The sequence below is a fragment of the Rhinolophus sinicus genome, linkage group LG09 (assembly GCF_036562045.2).
Source record: "Rhinolophus sinicus isolate RSC01 linkage group LG09, ASM3656204v1, whole genome shotgun sequence".
In the NCBI taxonomy this organism is placed as follows: Eukaryota; Metazoa; Chordata; class Mammalia; order Chiroptera; family Rhinolophidae; genus Rhinolophus; species Rhinolophus sinicus.
The window spans coordinates 33,909,728-33,928,770 of record NC_133758.1 but is presented as its reverse complement, the minus strand read 5'-3'; the positions used below and the strand labels follow the sequence as shown (position 1 = coordinate 33,928,770).

General features: G+C 34.4%; 2 protein-coding genes across 2 annotated transcripts in view; one reads left to right on the top strand and one right to left on the bottom strand.

Moving 5' to 3' along the window:
* Positions 1-18,277, top strand: part of DSG1 (desmoglein 1) — a 35,489-nt gene extending 17,212 nt beyond the window's left edge. The window contains exons 8-15 of the mRNA XM_019741171.2: positions 296-481; positions 2,610-2,869; positions 4,251-4,390; positions 8,343-8,663; positions 11,264-11,394; positions 11,728-11,800; positions 13,797-14,005; positions 16,261-18,277. Coding sequence (XP_019596730.2) covers positions 296-481; positions 2,610-2,869; positions 4,251-4,390; positions 8,343-8,663; positions 11,264-11,394; positions 11,728-11,800; positions 13,797-14,005; positions 16,261-17,313 — 2,373 coding nt within the window. The 3' untranslated portion in view covers positions 17,314-18,277. The remainder of the gene's footprint in view (positions 1-295; positions 482-2,609; positions 2,870-4,250; positions 4,391-8,342; positions 8,664-11,263; positions 11,395-11,727; positions 11,801-13,796; positions 14,006-16,260) is intronic.
* DSC1 (desmocollin 1) overlaps positions 1-19,043 on the bottom strand; it is a 313,848-nt gene that overhangs the window by 163,401 nt on the left and 131,404 nt on the right. The window lies entirely within an intron of this gene.

Below are 19,043 nucleotides of genomic sequence, written 5' to 3'. Positions count from 1 at the left end.
TGTCTTTGAAATTAGTAACTTTAAATTCATCACATTCTAAAGTTTGTTTAAACAATTCTACTTACAGATGTATATGTTATCTTTAGTCACATACAACCCATATGTGGACACACACTTTATCTTGTGCTTGTTTGTACAGTGCATAGGGAAAAAATATTTGAACAATGAAAAGTGAGATTATAAACACAAATCTCTTTTCTAAACAATGAATAACTATAAGCATTCAGTATAAGTCTAGTATAGTTCTTCTCTCACTCACACAGTTTGTTAAGATTTTCTTACTTCTTTTTTTCAGTATTCCTTAACGATTGAAGAAAATGCTCTGTATTCAGACTTGCTCCAGATTAGAGTAATTGATTTGGATGAACAGTACTCAGCTAACTGGATGGCAGTAATTTTCTTTATCTCTGGAAATGAGGGAAATTGGTTTGACATACAAATGAATGAAAAAACAAATGTGGGGATTTTAAAAGTTATTAAGGTATGGTATAATTATCCTAAATATTTTTGTTTCCTTGGTCTTTTTCAAAATGTCAATCTTAAAATGATGTTAACATTTCACAAACTTTAGTAGGTGAAAGAATAAAAATTACTGTTCTTCAAAATGATATGTGATACAGAGTTTTTCTGCTTATATCATTTCATGAAAACAGGCATTGAATTTTAATTTGAAACTCTTTTCTATCAATATAGTACTCCCTCACAGATCATATGAGTTGAAAGAATTTTTAAACATGAATCTTATTGTATGCTTGCAACACAGTATGATTGGTCCTTAAGGTTTTGTTTTAGATGTTTGAAGAATATTTTTAAGGCAAATTTAACATGGCTTTTAAAAAATGTGTCCATGTCAACATTGTAGGTCAAATATTATGCACTAAAAATATTCATCACATAAACTGAAAGTTCTTTATTCCTCCAATGTGGTTTTTACAAAATTAGGGTTAAATTACTGTAATTGCGGAATTATTACATTCCCATCTCACCGTGGCTACTGACGAAAGTTTATTACGTGTATTACATAAATACATTACATATTTGGCCCAAGTCAATAGAGTTCTCCTGTGTCCCCCTAATGTTAATGATCTCCCACATTTACCTGCAGTAGAATTTCCTCTGAGATGTGAGGGGAAAAAATGTCTGAGTCTTAGGGAGCTAACATTGAAGGATTCACCCTGTGCTACAAGATGTATTGAATCTATTTTTTAAATTTGCAAAAGCCTTACATGGATTGTATGTGATGCATGCAATATGTATTTTCATAGTAAAATGTAATCTCTTTTTAAGTATTTCTTTCCTTCAGATTAGCCCTAGGAAATAGGAGTTCTGTCCCCATAGGAATGTATGATCAGTTGTCTCATGTCTTTGTAAAGTTTCCTATAGCTTCCATTGACTGAAGCCATGTGAACACACTTTATTACTCACAGCATCTCTATCAATTAGGTTATATGCCCATATTGCAGGTAAACACATTGAGGTCAGAGAGAGGATGTAACCTGCTTGAGTTTTCATAGCTAGTAAATGGAACAACTGACATTCAAACCTACATTTCTCTAGCTATTAAGCCAATATTTTTTCCACTATACTACCTAGGATTCCATGCTTGGGAAACTGAGTCCTAATCTATTTCACCCCAAACTACTATATTACTTTAGAGAATTAATCAATCTGTCCTCAATATCTCTCTCTGTAAAATGGGAATGATGTTGATTTTCCTCCCAGATATATATTAGTTCCTTTGTGATGATTATATATGTAATACATACATGTGTTTGTGTGTAGTGCATATGTGTACGTGATTTTATAGCCATTCTTGGAATTGCAAATAAAGGCAACATTAGAGCAAAGATTAAAATTTTTAGCTAAGTGGAGAATTCAATGTATGAACTGATGGGCATCTAAATTACTCTATATGAAAATGTAGAAAAATATATTTGGTATGGGCATAATGAATAGTTATTTGTGGATTTTATGAGTAGTGGACATTGACACCATCTTTTATAATGAAATGACTACTTGATTATTTTACAAGATAAAATTTTTTCCAGAATATGTTGAAAAAAATTAATTTAATATGTTAAACATTTAATTTGTTAAAAATTATATATGTTACTTATATACTACATTCTAATACCTGACTTATTCAAAGAAGTCATATTTACAGAAGTAAAATCTCTTCTAAATAGTTCTTTATGGATAAAATCAGTCAAAAGATCGAACCTACAAATGTATCTGGCCCATACTTTGTATATACAGAGCTACTTTCTAAAAAACATGACATGATAGAAGCTAACATAAACTGTCTTTGCACTACAAAATACAAGGATTGACTATATTATTTTAAGTGTTTAATTTGGTGGACAACTAGATCTCATGTCATACATTTTCAATTTTTTCAACAAAAGATCTAGGACAATTGGATTTTTTCTTACTATATTTTTATGTCTTTGTATTGAATTAAAGATAAAGTAATAATAGATCGTGTATATGTATTTACATTTAATTAAAGAAAGAGGTATAAAAATTTTTTGTCTGTTATCAAAGGATTTATCTTTCTTCTGGAATTGTTTTCTTCTTAGAGTAAAACTATTTCACTCTGTATTTCCTAGCCTCTAGATTATGAAGACGTGAAGAATCTGCAACTTAGTATCGGTGTTAGAAATAAAGCTGAATTTCATCATTCAATTATGTCTCAATATAAAGTCACAGCGACTGCAATCTCCGTGGCTGTGTTAAATGTAATTGAAGGTCCAGTGTTTCGTCCAGGTTCAAAGACATTTGTAGTAACTAGTAATATGGGACAAAATTATAAAGTGGGAGAATTTATAGCTATTGATCAGGACACACGTCTTGCTTCAACAAGTGTTAGGTAAGACTGACATTTTCTAACTAATTTTTGCAACATATTGAACTTAAGTACATATGTTCTTTATAGAAATTTTAAGTATCTGAATTAAAATATTTTTTCATTAATTTTAAAGCTATCATTTAATCATAAAAAGTGCTAACTACTGAATTGTTAGAGTGCCTAAAAAAATATAAAAATTGTGCAAAACGTAAAGATGTAAAATGTGAAAATATTGTATCTTGAAAGTTTGACACTCCTGTGTTTATGTATGTAATTGACCTGATTACCACATATCAAGGTTTTCTCCCTGGAAGATTTTATGGACTGGTTTTCCCATTGCAAATTTGCCCAGTTTGAAGTCTTAGATTTGTCAGTTACTTTCTTTCCTAAATCAGCACTTCATATAGGCCAATAATAACTTTGATATGAAAAATATGTTATATTAAGGAAAAATTATGCTATGTAGTTTTTTAAAACTGCATATTCAAATATTTCTACTTAACCATAAAAAAAACCTGCGTATATGTAGACATGTATTTTACACATGTGCTTGTGATCAAGAATAACAGTGGGAGAAAGACCTCACAAAGGAATTTTAAAAGTTCTTCCTCTGTATTCTTCTCACACTATGTGAGTATTTCTGTTATAGCTCTTATCACACTGTACCACCATTGCTGATAAACCACCTTGTACCCGAAGATGTGAATTCCCTGAGGGCAGAACACTCCCCACCCCTGTCTCCTCCGAAAGTTCTATTCCCTAAATTTAACACAATTCCTGAGATAGAGAGTTATCTAACTAGTATTTCTTTAACAAATGTAAATGAGGGGGAAATATCTAAGTCAAGATGAGGAGAGAAAGGGGAACAGAAAACAGGACAGAAGCACAAGGCAAGGGCATTTGTAGTTTGGTTTTCAAAAGAGGTCCTGTAAAGTCATTATGTATATGGGGAGGGGGAGTGGAAACAGGAAAGGGATGATGGCCAAGCTGATGAGGAGCAGTAACTTCTTTGGTAACAAAGAAGTAACAAAATAGTTTAGAATTAGGAACAGCCCAGGAAGTTCTAGGGTCTTGGTCTTCAAAGATAATTCTGCTGCTGCCAAACTCAAATGAAAATGAGACTGCTAGCATCAAAGGGTTATTCTAACCCAAGTAGGCATAAGAGACATTCTGTCAGAAACGGATGCTCAGTCATTCTTTTTTCTTAAACTTAAATCTTTGTCTATTACTGAATGTCCTCAAACAGCTGAGACTGCACTGAAAGAAAAAAAAAAAATCTCTAATAACTGAAAACTATACGCAGGGAAAATAACTGCTGACTGGAAACATATGTTTTATGAATAAAATCTCTCTTCTTTTTAGATAACTGACATTAATTTGTACTGTTATCTTTCAAATACAGATATGTAATGGGAAATAATCCAGCTGACCTGCTCGTTGTTGACTCAAGAACAGGAGCAATTGCTTTGAGAAATAAAGTTACCATGGAACAATTTAATATGCTTGGTGGAAAATATGAAGGAACAATTCTATCTATAGATGGTAAGAAATGAATTTAACTTTTTACCTTCTAGAGGAAGATTATATATATATAATGTACACACACACACACACACACACACACACACACACACACATTTCTTTGGTAAAAGAATAGTTTAGAATTAGAAACAGCAATATACAGAGAGTGCCAAAAGATGTATACACATTTTAAGAAAGGAAAAACTGTATTAAAATTGTAATACAATGAATGAGGCTAGCATTCATTTGATTAATGCCATATTTTGAGCAAACATCATACTACACATTGCTACCATAATTCAATTCAACTTCAAAAAGTAATACATAGAATACATCTCTTAAAATGTGTACATTTTTTTGGCACCCCAGTATAAACTCAGAACTTGAAATTTTAATCATTGTATTTTGAAGTAACCCTTTTTCCAACAAAAGTTATCATATTGGGCATTATAGAACCATATATTTACTGTTCTGAAAGCCAGCATAATTTAGTGGATGAGACTGGATTAATATCTTGTACCACCTTTTACTAGATATGGGATTTTAGAGAAGTAATTTAATCTCTCAGTCTTCTCCCCGGTAAAATGGAACAATAATATTATGGATTTAGAAATACTTAAGGAGTTATTATATGTAAAAAACTTAGAAGAGTGCTGACATTTAATAAAAGTTAGTTCTTAATGTCAATAGAAAAATTTAAATTGTATGTATTATAAAATTATTTTCAAATCGTAGGCCGGCGATAAGCCATGTTAACTTCACGTAATCTTTGGAAAGTTTATGTAAAACTTTTGTAAAAACAATTTGGAGATAGCATGCTTGTATTACTTTTCAGAACCAATAAAATTACATGAGGCTTGTCACTAAAGAAGGAAAGTTGCTCGAGGCTAAATCTATTAAGTGATACTTGCTGCTTTGGTTACTCTCCCTCCTTTCTTTACCCTTCTTTCCCTTTATCCTTCTCCCTGTCTCTTTTTTTTCTCTCTTTCAGTTATCCTAAAAAGAGGTTGACAATTTCCACTTGCTTTACAGATTTAAAAAATAAAATAAAATAGCATTTCTTTCAATAGCAAAGTCATTCAACAATTCAGTATTTTTATCAAATTATACTATTATTTTCCAGTCAAAATAAATGTAGTTTTAAATATATATATATATTACAAATAGAAATGTTGATTCCTTCTACAGATAAAGCTTATTTTGATGCTGTGCTGAAATTATTTTAAGCAATTGCTAGTTTATTCCTTTTCTTACAACCACCATCAAGCTTAAATGGCTACATGAAGAGAAATTTCAAACATGGCTTATGAAATTGTTAGGCTTATGGCAAATAGTGAGCATGCTTTTTGTCATCAAAAAATGCAAACTTCTGGGGATAAATATTACGTATGATGATAAAGATAAAAATATCCAAAACAATAACAATAGAATCAGCGTAGCTGAGCTGAAAAGAAATGGGTTTTGCTTTATATAATTCTATACGTTTCAAATTATGTATAATATCCAATGACTTACAATGTAAAGAAATAATCAATAGTATAACTAGTAATGATAATAATGTTGATTGTAATTATAATTCAAAAAGTTGTTGAGAAAACTATATGCTATGAGAAAATGATATGCTATGACACATGTAAAGTGCCACAGTAGGCACATAAATATTGTTACTTCTGTTCCCATGCAGTTGGACAAAATATACTTACGTATCTTTAGATCACCTGAATTTATAGACAGGAATAGTGAAGTGCGTTTATAATTTGAAAAATAAATCACATTTTCTTTCAAAATAAAAGCTATGCCATAATGACTTTTGGTGCAAACTTAGCTTCATAAATATGGGTTGCAAAATATTTAAAAGAATAAATGTTCAAAATATTAAATAACAATCTACATGGTTCAAAACCATTTAAGATAGCAGAAAAAGGGCGGTAAGATCAGGGAAATGGGGAGATGTTGGTGAAAAAGTAAACTTCTAGTTACTATATCAATTAATTCTAGGGTTCTAATGCACATCATTGTGATTGTAGATAACGATACTCTATTATATGCTTGAAAGTTGCTAAGAAAGTAGGTCTTAAATGTTCTCACCACAAAAAAGAAATGGAAGCTATGTGACTTGATGGAAATGTTAGCTAACACTACAGTGGTAACCTTATTGCAATATATAAGTTTATCAAATCAACACATTGTATACCTTAAATTTATACAATGTTGCATATCAATTATAGTATCTCAATAAAGTGGGAGGAAAGATACCAGAACAAAAAGGTTACCATGGAATTTTTTTTAAATTGTTTTAGAGATAACCACAAATAAATCATTGTAAGGGCTACAGGAAAGGATAATGTTCCATCAACATCATTCCTACACTATAGCAAGAATTATTATGACCACCAAAGTCTAGCCAGAGCCTCAGAGTTATGACAAATTTCTAGCCTAATACCACAAGTTGGTGAAGGAACTTTCCTATATATGGATGCTAAACTTGGGAAATCTTATCTCTGAAAGAGAAAAATAATCACACCTAGAACTTTCAGTATGTGGTTTTTCTGCAGTGAGCAATTCCTAATCATGGATTTTCATATTCAAATCCTGTGGAAAGTAAATAGGGCAGATGTGATGAATAAATCCCTTTCAAGACAACTTAGTAGAGAAGTTAGAGCAACAGCATACAAAATACAAATACAAGTAGCTTCCATTCATTTAATCAGCATGTGAAATATGACTGATTTTATCAAATGTGAATGACTGTGGCAATGTGTTTTTAATATTGGTCTGAGCAACTTTTCTCATTTAACATTATCTTTTTTAATCACCTATCACATACTATTGTTTGTTAAATTGTTATAGAATACCTGACTATTTGATAGCTTTTAATGGACCAATTTTTTTACAAGATAAGGACACAAATGTATGTTCAAATATATTTGTTATTCAACTTCGTTGAGGTATAATTCACAGATAATAAGTGCACCCTCTTTAACTGTACACTTGATGAGTTTTGACAGATGTATACATCCATATGTATACTGCCACAAACAAGATCTAGAACATATTAATCACCACTAAGAGTGCCCTTGTGCCCTTTTGTAATCACTGGTCCATTTGAGCCCCAGGTACCTGCTGATCTAAACATAGATGTATTTTGATGTATGACCTTTTGTATCAAATGTGCTCAAAATCAATGTACTCTTTTGAAATACTGGTTGGTTGGTTGGTTGGTTGGTTGGTTGGTTGGTTGGTTGGTAGGTTGGTTGGTTAGATGACACAAACAGCAAGTGTGGAGACATTAAGTTAAAAAAAATAACAAATGTCCCTACACTTGTGTTTAGTAAATGAACACAACAACTTATTTAAAATTTGAACGACAAGAAGAAAGTAAATTTGTAATATCTGCTTGTGAAACAAAAGTGTTTCACCTTCTTATTGATATGAAGATTACCCCTCCACCTCCAGTAGTGCCAGTTCCCTCATCTATGAGTTATTTGAACTATTGGTTGTAAGTTTGGGGATATGCTGCTTTATAACTAGGAGATTTTTATAGAAATGACTTACCAATCTGCTCAAAATCTGTTGGTTCTGTCAGCCCATACAAGGAAAAGAATAAACAGAACTTAAGAAGAAAGACAGTAAAACAACAACAACAAAAATTTAGCTCTAATATATAGTGTGCAAAAAATAGTCTAGGAATGGCTCCACTGAGGCTTATAACACACCACTGCCCATTACACAATGTGGTGTTTACCGTTTATGATTCTCAACACATGAGACAACTTTTCAAGGGCTCTAATATCCATAGTGGTTTGATTTCAAAACTGAGTCATGGACAAGTCATGGATTTCAAAGTTACTGAGTTGATGGGAATAAAGACGTTGACCTAAGTATTGATGAAAAAAGAAACTAGTTTTGTATTGTCCAACAATTGTTACACTAAATGTATAAAATATTTCTTCCACTTTGAACCTTGTTACAGATGGTCTTCAAAGAACTTGTACTGGTGTAGTTATTATCAACCTCGAAGGTTCTGGTTGGGAGGAGCATGGAACTGATGAAAACAACAATAATGGAGATTTAACTATTACCACAAATGGCAATGGTATCGAGGTGCCTGAGGTTACTACCAACCCAGAAAGCAATGGCAATGTTAATGGCAATGGCAATGGCAATGGCATCGGCCAAACAGATATTTATGATAATACAGGGGTGCTGAAACCATGGGACAGTCCCTTCGATAATGTACATTTTGGTCCTGCTGGCATTGGACTACTTATCATGGGATTCTTGGTCCTAGGATGTAAGTACATTAATAGTCCTATTTATATGTGCCATCCTCCCCCATCACCCCCAATCCCAAAAAGCGTTGGGAGTAGGTAAGTTTCCTGATCTTCTGATAAAATATATTTTTCAAATTCTTATTTTATGTAATTATCAAAAATTTCTCTGTTTGGTGCTGGATTTATAAGATAAAAATATCAATCTGCCTGGCAGTGGAAGATGAAAGCTTTTTGCATTCAATTGCAATGTAATGGGAAAGTCCAATAACAGGCAAGTTCAAATTGCTAGTGAGTGAAGAAGACAATCAGAAAAAATTGATTGAAACAATCAGAAAACCCTATATAAAGTAAACTCTGAGTTGGGTTTTAACAGATGAATAGGAGCTAGCCTGATGGACAAGAAAAAGCGAACACAATGCAAGAAGAAAAGAATCTATGTGTGGGCCCCCCCCCCCCCAAAGAATGAGAGTACAAGTTACTGAAATAAAGGACTCTAATGAGGAAGAAATAAAGGATGTGCAGGACTACATGGTGAGAGTTGAGACTAGAAAGATAGGCAGGGGCCAGACTTTGAACGGAATTCATGCGATGCTAAGACTGCATAGCCTCATGAAAGGAAGCATCAAATAGACTTCGGGTTAAACTTTCGCTTCTAAATATAATTGAGTCTGTCAAAGGTTACCTAACTTGGCTGAGCCTCGCTTTTGTCACCTGTGAAATAATAAAAGTTACCTCCTAACACTGTTTTAATGATGAAAAAGAAGTGCCACATATGGAAGAATTTAGAGACAGATCACATTTTATGGTCACTAAAGTAGACCTAGTTAAGTATCTAACCAAGAGAATATAATATCCAATGGATTCTCTTCGTGGTCTTTCACATGCCTTGGATGATGATAGAAATTAAGAGTGGAGATGAGCTAGATACTCCAGTATCTGAGGAATGTGAAAGGGAGATCTGAAGTAGGTTTGATATCTGCACAGTATAATTAAATTAATGTAAACATTGCCATTTTCAAGTATAAAACCATAAAAGCTTAGTGTCAGAAGATACCTCAGACATTATCTAATTAAAAGATACACACATAAAATATGAAATCAGAGCACTTGCCTATGAAATATTTTTTTACCTCCATTTCTCTTACTACTTACACAGCCATGAAATAGATAGTTCTCATTAAATTCATCAGTGAACTGGATTTTCTCTGATTTTTAAATAACTTTTACTTGTTTGAATTTTTTGAATAAGATTGAATTCATCTAAACCAGAACGAGTTTGGACATGCTGGCATACAATTTAAAGCTGAGGCTCTTTTTCCACAATTTAAAACAAATTTCGAAAAACAAGAAATTTCAGGGTTAAGTAATAAGATTTCATTCCTACTGGCTCATAGTAAATTGAAATATTGACCATGAAAAGCTCTATGAAAGGAGAAACAAGGTTAAAAGCAAGGTTCGTTTATTATCAAAATGAACCAAGGCAAGAAAACATGCTAGCAAATTTGTAGACTGTAACATAAAAACCTATATAAGAAGAGATAATTTTCTAAATTCATGTTTTTGGACATATTATCAACCATCATTTAAAAACTTTAAACTTAAATATTTTTCAAAGTAACTTAATTACCCAGGTTCTGATTATCTCTACTGCAAGTAATATATAACTTTCACTTTGAGTTTGTTTTTTATATTGGTGACCTTTGGATAGTATGGTTAATAAAATATTTATAAATTATATATGGTCTTTAGAGTCAAAACCGCTAGATTGAAGACTATCTCTAAGCCTGGTATATTTTCAAGAAAGTAAAACACAGGATTATTTTCCTTCCTTCTTCCCTCTCTCCCTTATTACTATCCTTACTATGTTCCCTACTCCCTACCTTGCTTTCTTCTTTTTTTCTTTCCTTCCTTCCTTCCTCACACTAAAAAAACACACAAAATACACATCCTTTCCTTTATCTATCTATTCATTCCAAATCACTTGTCAAGATCATATTAAGTAAAGGCTACGGGCTGAAGATCATATTAAGTAAAGGCTATGGGCTGGAAACTTACAGAGATGAATAAGAAAAATCCAATTGATGAATAGAAAAAGACATTGTTAAGCAGTGTGACGTTCTCAATTGGTGAATAAGTAATTTGAAGAAAAGATATCCATGTAGGGGAAATAATAGCCTCACAGAAGATAACTGCTTGAAGCATGAATAAGATGTTACTATTGAAAGAAAAAGGCAGGCATGTGTGAAAGGAGAAAAATAAAGACAAGGAGGAGAGAACACACACAAAAATCAAACATATTGACTGGCCTCTTCAGCTTTCTTTCTTCTCTCCTTTACTCTTTTCCTAAGTAATGACAGAGAAAAGATTCATCCATTTTAATAGTATAATACTATTTGTAATCTGAATATGATATAACAAATTAAAATTGATTGCAATCTAGTATTCTGGGGCTCACGTTGATTTTGGTAATTCACCATTCTTCTTTTGTTTTCTGAAACTTTCATAATTTTAGAATCACATGAAGTTATATTAAGCATCCAAATTTAATCACAAAAAGCACGTTGTTTTGTTTTAATATGGCCCTGCTGCTAATTTCAATATTCCTGTCTTTCTTTACCAGTGGTCCCATTTTTGTTGATCTGTTGTGATTGTGGAGGTGCCCCTGGTGGTGGAGCCGGCTTTGAGCCTGTTCCTGAATGTTCAGATGGAGCAATTCAGTCATGGGCAGTAGAAGGACCACACCCTGACCCTGTAAGTGCTGATCTGTGAGAAATGGCCTTTGGTAGTCACCTAAACTCAGTCTCCGGCTAATGAAACAAGATGTTGGTGATCACTCAGTCTATGCTGTTCTTTGTTCTGGGATAGCCAATGGGGAAAATAAAGAGCAATCAGAGGTACATCAGAATTAGATGGAAGTAACCAGGGAAGGCTTTCTGCATGAGGTTATGGTTTTAAGTGGATTTCAAAAGTTCCTAAGGAGTATTCTTTCAGAAAACCTGAGGTAATCTGAGAACAAACCCAATGTATAACTATAGAAAGAAAAGAATCATTACAAATGGGAAAATGTTGTTTCTTGTCTTTTAGGGGTTGACCACCATTTGTATTCCACAAATACAATCCCCTAATGCAAATATGATTGAATGCATTGACACCTCAGGTATGAAATTTTTTTTTTAATTGAAACAGCTCAAAAGACTAGGAATTTTGTTCTCTCTTTGCATACCGTACTGTTTGTCAATTATCTTATTTGTCTTTAAAATTGTTTCTATTATTCCTTTTTAAATGACTGATTTGCAAATGAAGCGGTAAGGAAAACTCTACAGTAATTATTATTCTCATATGTTGAATTTTAAAAATTTTCCTCAGTCATCTGAGCATACTTAGGAGATGTCCTGATCAAGAATCTATACATAGGAGAAAATAACTGGATTGTAACCACAAGTCAATTTTGGCCCTGGTGTTTTGTCCAAGAGAGCAAATGTTATTTACCAAAAAAAGACTAATTATAATTAAAGTATAATCTGATTAAAGTAGATCTGTGCTCATTTTTGAGACTTGAATCTACTTGTACAACTCATGAATGATTCAAAATCACTCTGAATTTAGCTGCTATCATGACAAAATTAAATACTACACCTCAGCATCAGCATAAATATTGACTTAAAAAGATTTGTCCAATTTCTTAAATTAAAAGTAAGTGGATGAAATGTTATCAAAGTCTTAAAGTTCTCAGCTGAGGTTGTGTGTATGTGGTACAGATGCTCCTTACACATGGGTAAGATTATCAATACGACTTACCTTAAAACAGGAGTCTAGACCAGTTCACAGGCAGAAACCAGGGAACAATTAGAATTTCACAGTAAGTTGATAACTACCACTCTAATAAAAAGAACAATTAATCAAAAAGAAACTTATCATATCTTTGAAAAACTTGTACCATCTTTCCTTTTTTCAAGGAAAATAAATATTATTGATTCTCTTATTTTTCTCTCAGTCTTTTCCAAACTTGAGATCATGACTTTTTGTAAGAGGGATAGGAGTGTTCATAACTTGTAGAATTGGACCTTATTCAAAGGACTGGACACGCTAGTCTTTAAACTTGTTTCTCTTCCTGATGTATCCATTTTTGTTAATGATACCAACATCCCCGCCCCTCAGAAGCAGAATCTTACTGTTGACTCTTATAGCTCCACTTTCATTGACATCCAATCAGTTCTCAAGACTTGTCAAACCTACCAGGATTTATTTATGCATTTATTGCCTCATTAAGTCTACAAACCTTTGCACAAACCCTGAACAAAGCACAGTTAGAGGCACCAGAGTAACAGAAGTATGAAAAACACACAGTCCCTAAAATCAAGATCTTTAAAATGTTAAAGCATGGGACACCTACCGTGTTTCCCCAAAAATAAGACCTAACCAGAAAATAAGCCCTAGCATCATTTTTCAGGATGACATCCCGTGAACATAAGCCCAAATACGTCTTTTGGAGCAAGACTTAATATAAGACCCAGTTTTATTTTCGGGGAAACACGGTATCCCACTGTCAACACTTCCCCTGTCCATGGCACCTCCACAGTCCAGGCCATCATTTTATCTCACCTTACTAGAATGTTGTAGTCGACTCCTACTCACCCTTCACATCCAAGTACAAATTCAAAATTCTCCATGTAAACCTTTCCCTTTGCCCAACAGCCATGGCTTCTTCTCTGAAAGCCATGGTTATTGGGCCTTCTTCTGGAGGCCCTGTGCTTCTAATACGTTGGGGTAGTCTTACACTATTTAACTTTTAGAATTTAGGTTATTTTTCCCCAATTTTCATCAACTTAAAATCAAAATCTCTAAAGCATAGGTTCTTGTAACCTCTATGCAGCCCCCCTCTACTAGCACAACATATAATTACCAACAAATAATTACCAACAATAATTACCAAGTTAACAAATGATTAATAATATTATTTTGATTAATAATTTGATTGGTTAATAATAATATTTAGTCATATTTATAGCTCCTGTATTTAGGTATCATCTTCATTTTTTTTCTTCACTCACAAATGCATACTTAAATGAAGAAACCACACCTTACAGTAAGTTGTTGATTTTTAGTCTACAATATACTAGAGAAAGTAAATTTAATCTGATCTACACTTTAAGGGGTTTACACAAATGAGTATTGTGGCAGAGAAATGCAAGATCTGGGAGGAGAAGAAAGAACAACAGGATTTGAACTGACAGATGGAGTTCACACATCAAGAGCACCTGAGATATGTCAAGAATATTCTGGAACATTAAGAAGAAATTCTATGAGGGAATGTAGAGAAGGAGGTCTGAATATGAATTTCATGGAAAGTTACTTCTGTCAGGTAAGGTCTCTCGCCCCATACTTTCCTCTTCATCCTGCTCCCACGGTTGTACTTCAGGTTCCACTATTTCCCAGTGGGGCTTTGGCAGGCATCTTCTAACTAGGTTCTTAGCTTCTAGTCTTTATGTTTGACAAGCCAAAGTACTGCTAAATAATGTTGCTAAAATTCTGACCTAAACCTGTTACTTCCCCACTTAAAAACAGTCAGTGACTCCCAGCTGTGTTGTTTCTATGTCATGAAGTCCAAACTCCTTAACATGGTAACTGAGGTTATTCACAAACTGAGCTCTTCCCTCACATCTCCAGTTACTCTTTACCACCAATTCGACTTGCCAAGTGGTTTTGCCTTATTAATACCGGTCTATTCCCCTCCATGTCTTTGTTTATGCTGTGCCTGTACTGGAATGCTTTTAACCCATTGTCTCTCTCACAAATGCCTACCCATTTTTCAATACCCAGTTCAAATATCACTGCCTTTGAAGTTTTTGTTGTTAACCATTTCATCCAAAATAGTATTAATATTTCCTTATCTGTATTTCTGTAGGACAGATAACCTCAATTTACTGTGGGGTTATGTCCCAATAAACCCATTATAAGTTGAAAATACATTTATTACATTTAACCTACCAAACATCCTAGCCTATTTCTACTAAAAGCATATCACTTCTATACCATCATAAAGTAGCAAAATCGTAAGTCGAATCATTGTAGGTCAGGGACCATGTGTAGTTTGTTTATATATTTTATAGAATATACCATGGCTAAAATCTATTAGTTCAGATGTCTACTACACTTTTTAGTGCTTCAACCAGGTTCTCTGCATTATGTCACCAGTACCTACCTCAGTTCTAGGCACGTAATAAATATTCAATAACAGTGGGTTAAAGAGCCATGGTTCAATTCCAGAACATTCTAAGAACTAGTGAGAATTAATTTTGCCATTTCCCGGTAGAGACAGAATTGCCCATGGTTACACACTATGTGATACTTAAGCTTCCAGGAATTTACTGTTTCTGATACACTTATGTCCTTGTACATCCTGGCCTGAAATGCCTTCATGAACTCTCCTAATGGTTTAGATGATGGCTGATATTTTGAACTAAGATACTCATAAAAGCCTTTCAAATAGCAGTAGATAATAAGAAGAGGCCTATTGCTGAAACCCATAGGAATAATTCCTATCCATGTCCCTACAAATGAATATTATTTTCATGAGAAGTACAATTCTGACTCAAAACTTTTGCACTTGCTGTAATTTCTGCCCAGAACACTCTTATCTTTTATACTCAGCCTATCACTTGATTGAAATCTCTGATCAAACATCACTTTATGAGATGACATCTCTCTCTGAAAGAGCAACCCCCATCACTTTTTTTCCTTTTCCCCTGCATTTACCACCTCCTGACAAATATGTCTATGTATTGTCTGCCTCATCCTACTAAAATGTAAGCCCTATGCGAGAGGGATTTTATATGGGTTTGTTCATTACTTCGTTACCAAGTTCTTCACCGAGTGTCTGACAAATAGTAAGGTCTCAAAAACTATTTGTGAATGAAACAGCACAATGAGTTGGTCTGCTAATAAAGACATTTCTGATACTTAACCAGAAAGTTTACAATCCAGTATTATGAACAACAAAGATAAAATGAAAGTGCACAAGTCTGTGGGCTTTCACTTTGAACTGAAGAAGATTCTACTTTTAAAAATTTTCTTTGGTCACCTGCAATTTTAAATCCAAAAGTGGCATAAACCCAGAGTCATTTTTCCTGTTGTTTTGCTGATAAAGCCACACTGAAATAAATTTCACAGAACCACCATAATCACTCCATCGGAAGAAAGGAAAGCACAACTCATGAATGAACTCAAATCAGCCATGAGCTGTCTTTTTTACACAAACCAAAAAATACACAATTTGGTGTACTTCAAATTCAATGTTTTTAAGTACCTCTTTCTAACGTGGTTCCAAAATAATTTACATGACTTTTTTGTGCATTGGTGTCTAAAGTATGTTATTATGCAGTCCATCTAAATAAATTTTAAAATCAAAATGAATTATTGAAATTACAGCTAAAGTAATTTCTAACGAAATTCTTTCCAGCCATATGATTTTTAAAGCATTTCTAGTGGATGTTAGAATTTTGTTTTTTATATTCTTTGATAATGCCCTGGAAAAAAAACCCCACATAATGATAAAAACTTCTATCATTGTTAAATATGCATTCATAATTTCATTTTCTCTTTCCTCTACAAATTCAGAAAGCATATGCTTATGCAGATGAAGATGAAGGACGCCCATCCAATGACTGTTTGCTCATATATGACATTGAAGGTGTAGGTTCCCCCGCTGGCTCTGTGGGTTGTTGTAGCTTCATTGGAGAAGACTGGGATGACAGTTTCTTGGATGCACTGGGGCCTAAATTTAAGAAGTTGGCAGATATCACCCTGGGAAAGGAAGTTGAACCATACCCAGACTTTGATTTCTCTTGGCCACCTGAGAGTGCTGAACCGATTTGCCCTCAGCAGGGAACAGAGCCCCCTGCCAGTGGATACCCACCCACCTCCTCACATTACGGCACTACCACAGTCATTTCTGAGAGTACCTACCCCTCGGGACCTGGTGTACAGCATCCTATGCCTATTCCTGATCCTATGAGCTATGGCAATGTCACTGTAACCGAATCTTACAACACCTCTGGCACTCTGAAGCCCTCTATCCATGTTCATGATAATCGACATGCCTCCAACGTGGTGGTGACAGAGAGGGTAGTTGGCCCATTCTCTGGCGCTGACTTGCATGGAATATTAGAGATGCCTGACTTGAGAGATGGGTCAAACGTTATAGTGACAGAAAGGGTTATAGCACCAAGTTCAAGTCTGCCCACCAGTTTGACCATCTCTGATCCTAGAGAGTCTTCAAATGTGGTAGTGACAGAAAGAATAATCCGACCAACTTCTGGCATGATGGGCAGTCTGAGTATGCATCCCGAGTTATCAAATGCCCACAATGTGATTGTGACAGAGAGGGTTGTTTCTGGCTCTGGCGTAACTGGCATTAGTGGCCCAGCTGAGATGATTGGAGGCAGTGGCACAGTCAGTAGTGGCCTGGTTGGCAGTGTAAGTGGTGGTGGCATCGGGCTGAGCAGTCTGGGAGGAGGCGGGGGCCTGAGTAGCAGCATGTCAGGGACAGCCACCATTGGTCACATGAGGGGCTCCTCTGACCGTCACTTTGGCCAGACCTTTGGATCCGTCTCCCCTAGCACAACCCAGAGTCGAATCACCAAGTACAGCACCGTGCAATATACTAAGTAGCCAGGATCCCAGCGCACTTTTTCTCGGTACTTGTGATTTTGGTTTGGTTCTCTCCAACCAAAAAACTAACAATATGATTTATGATGCACAACTAAGTGCTAAGGTAATTATGGAGCAAGGTGAGAAACCACAATGAGAAAAATAGGTGGAAACAGTGCTGCTGGGCAAGAGCTCTCCCTAGCATTTGTAAACTTTTTTCTTATATTACTACTAATGGAATCCTGACAGTGAACTAAAACTTGAGATAGGAGTTTCGTTGTGCCTTTAAGTAAGGCCTGCAGGGTCATCTTTGTTTCTGTGATGTGTAGAGCATCTTCAGCACATGGAAGAAATAAAACTCAGTAGAGTAAAAGCACTGGCCTTAAGACAGCAACTGGCATAATTCTCCTTGCTCTTTTGATTTGCTCAGGCAATATTTCAAGAGAACTAAACATGCAATATGTGTTCATGTATGTGGGAAGAATTTGAAATCTGTGCCAAATACCCTATCAGTTTCACAGATAATGTAAATAAAAATCCAACCACATATACAGACCTAGGTGAACCATTAAAGAAAAAAAAATCTGGTTGCTTAGCCAGGTCCACAAGCCACCAAAGCTCTCCTACCTTAATAATTGCAATAGGTAAAATAAACCTTAAATTAGGAAATGCTTCCTGGGAGGAAAATTCCATAAGAGTGGCAACAGGGTGAGATTCATTTGGGGTTAACTGCCGATGTCTGAGCCCGAATCTTGACATGGGACTGCAGTTACAATTCCTATGGAGTCAAGGACTTTTCTGCTTCTGGTATGTGTTTAGGGTAGATGCAGTATTGATTAATATTGCATACGGGTAAGGTTGCAGGATATCACGCTCATTTTTCCCTTTACCACTGTGGCTCTGACTTAATACAGGAAAACGTGCCAAGTGTACTTCTCAAATTGAAGCAAGTAACAACTGACATGGTTGACCTCCCTAGAGGTAGAACACCTTTCAAGGAAGCAGATGAGAGGTGCATTGTACTTTCAGATTGTGCTTCTAGTAAGTGCTCTTCACTTATATTCAGCTTTTTATTACACATCTCCAAAGTTAAAATGATTTACTTGACTTGAGCTGTGAAATAAAGCCTGCAGTATAGTTATGCTTTGGGGAATTTTTGAAAGGAGTTAAAAAAAAATTTAAAAAAAGATTTTAGAACATGTGAAATGTTTAATGGGGAAAGTTAGAATACTGTACTATTACTTTTAATTGAGTTCAGTACTTTTTTAAACAACCCTCTGCTGCTATTTTGAAGGGATCAACTAGGACCTTTTAACAGAATTGATGATACTGTGTTAACACGAATGAAAATGTACTAAACAACCCCATTTCCTCATTCTATTCCACTCCCAACTGAATTTTCTCACTAACATAAATTTTACATTCCTGATTTAATTTGTCAGTAAGCTCTTGGCTTATATATGCTCCAAGTTACAGATTCCAAATTACATAGTATGATATATTTTTCAAGCTTCAAAATTCAGTAATGTACTATTTATGGCATGTCATTTCTATGTGTTTGCTATATAGTATTACCTGGTTAAAAATCTCTAAATAGAATCAAAGCATCCTTGGCCAGAGGTAAATTTACATTTGCATGATAAAGGAATTTTTTTCTGTTTTCTAAATTCAGTGTTAATATAGCTCAATAAAATAAAACTGAATATGACAAAATCGTTAAAGGATTATTATCCCCAATTACTCAAATTTTC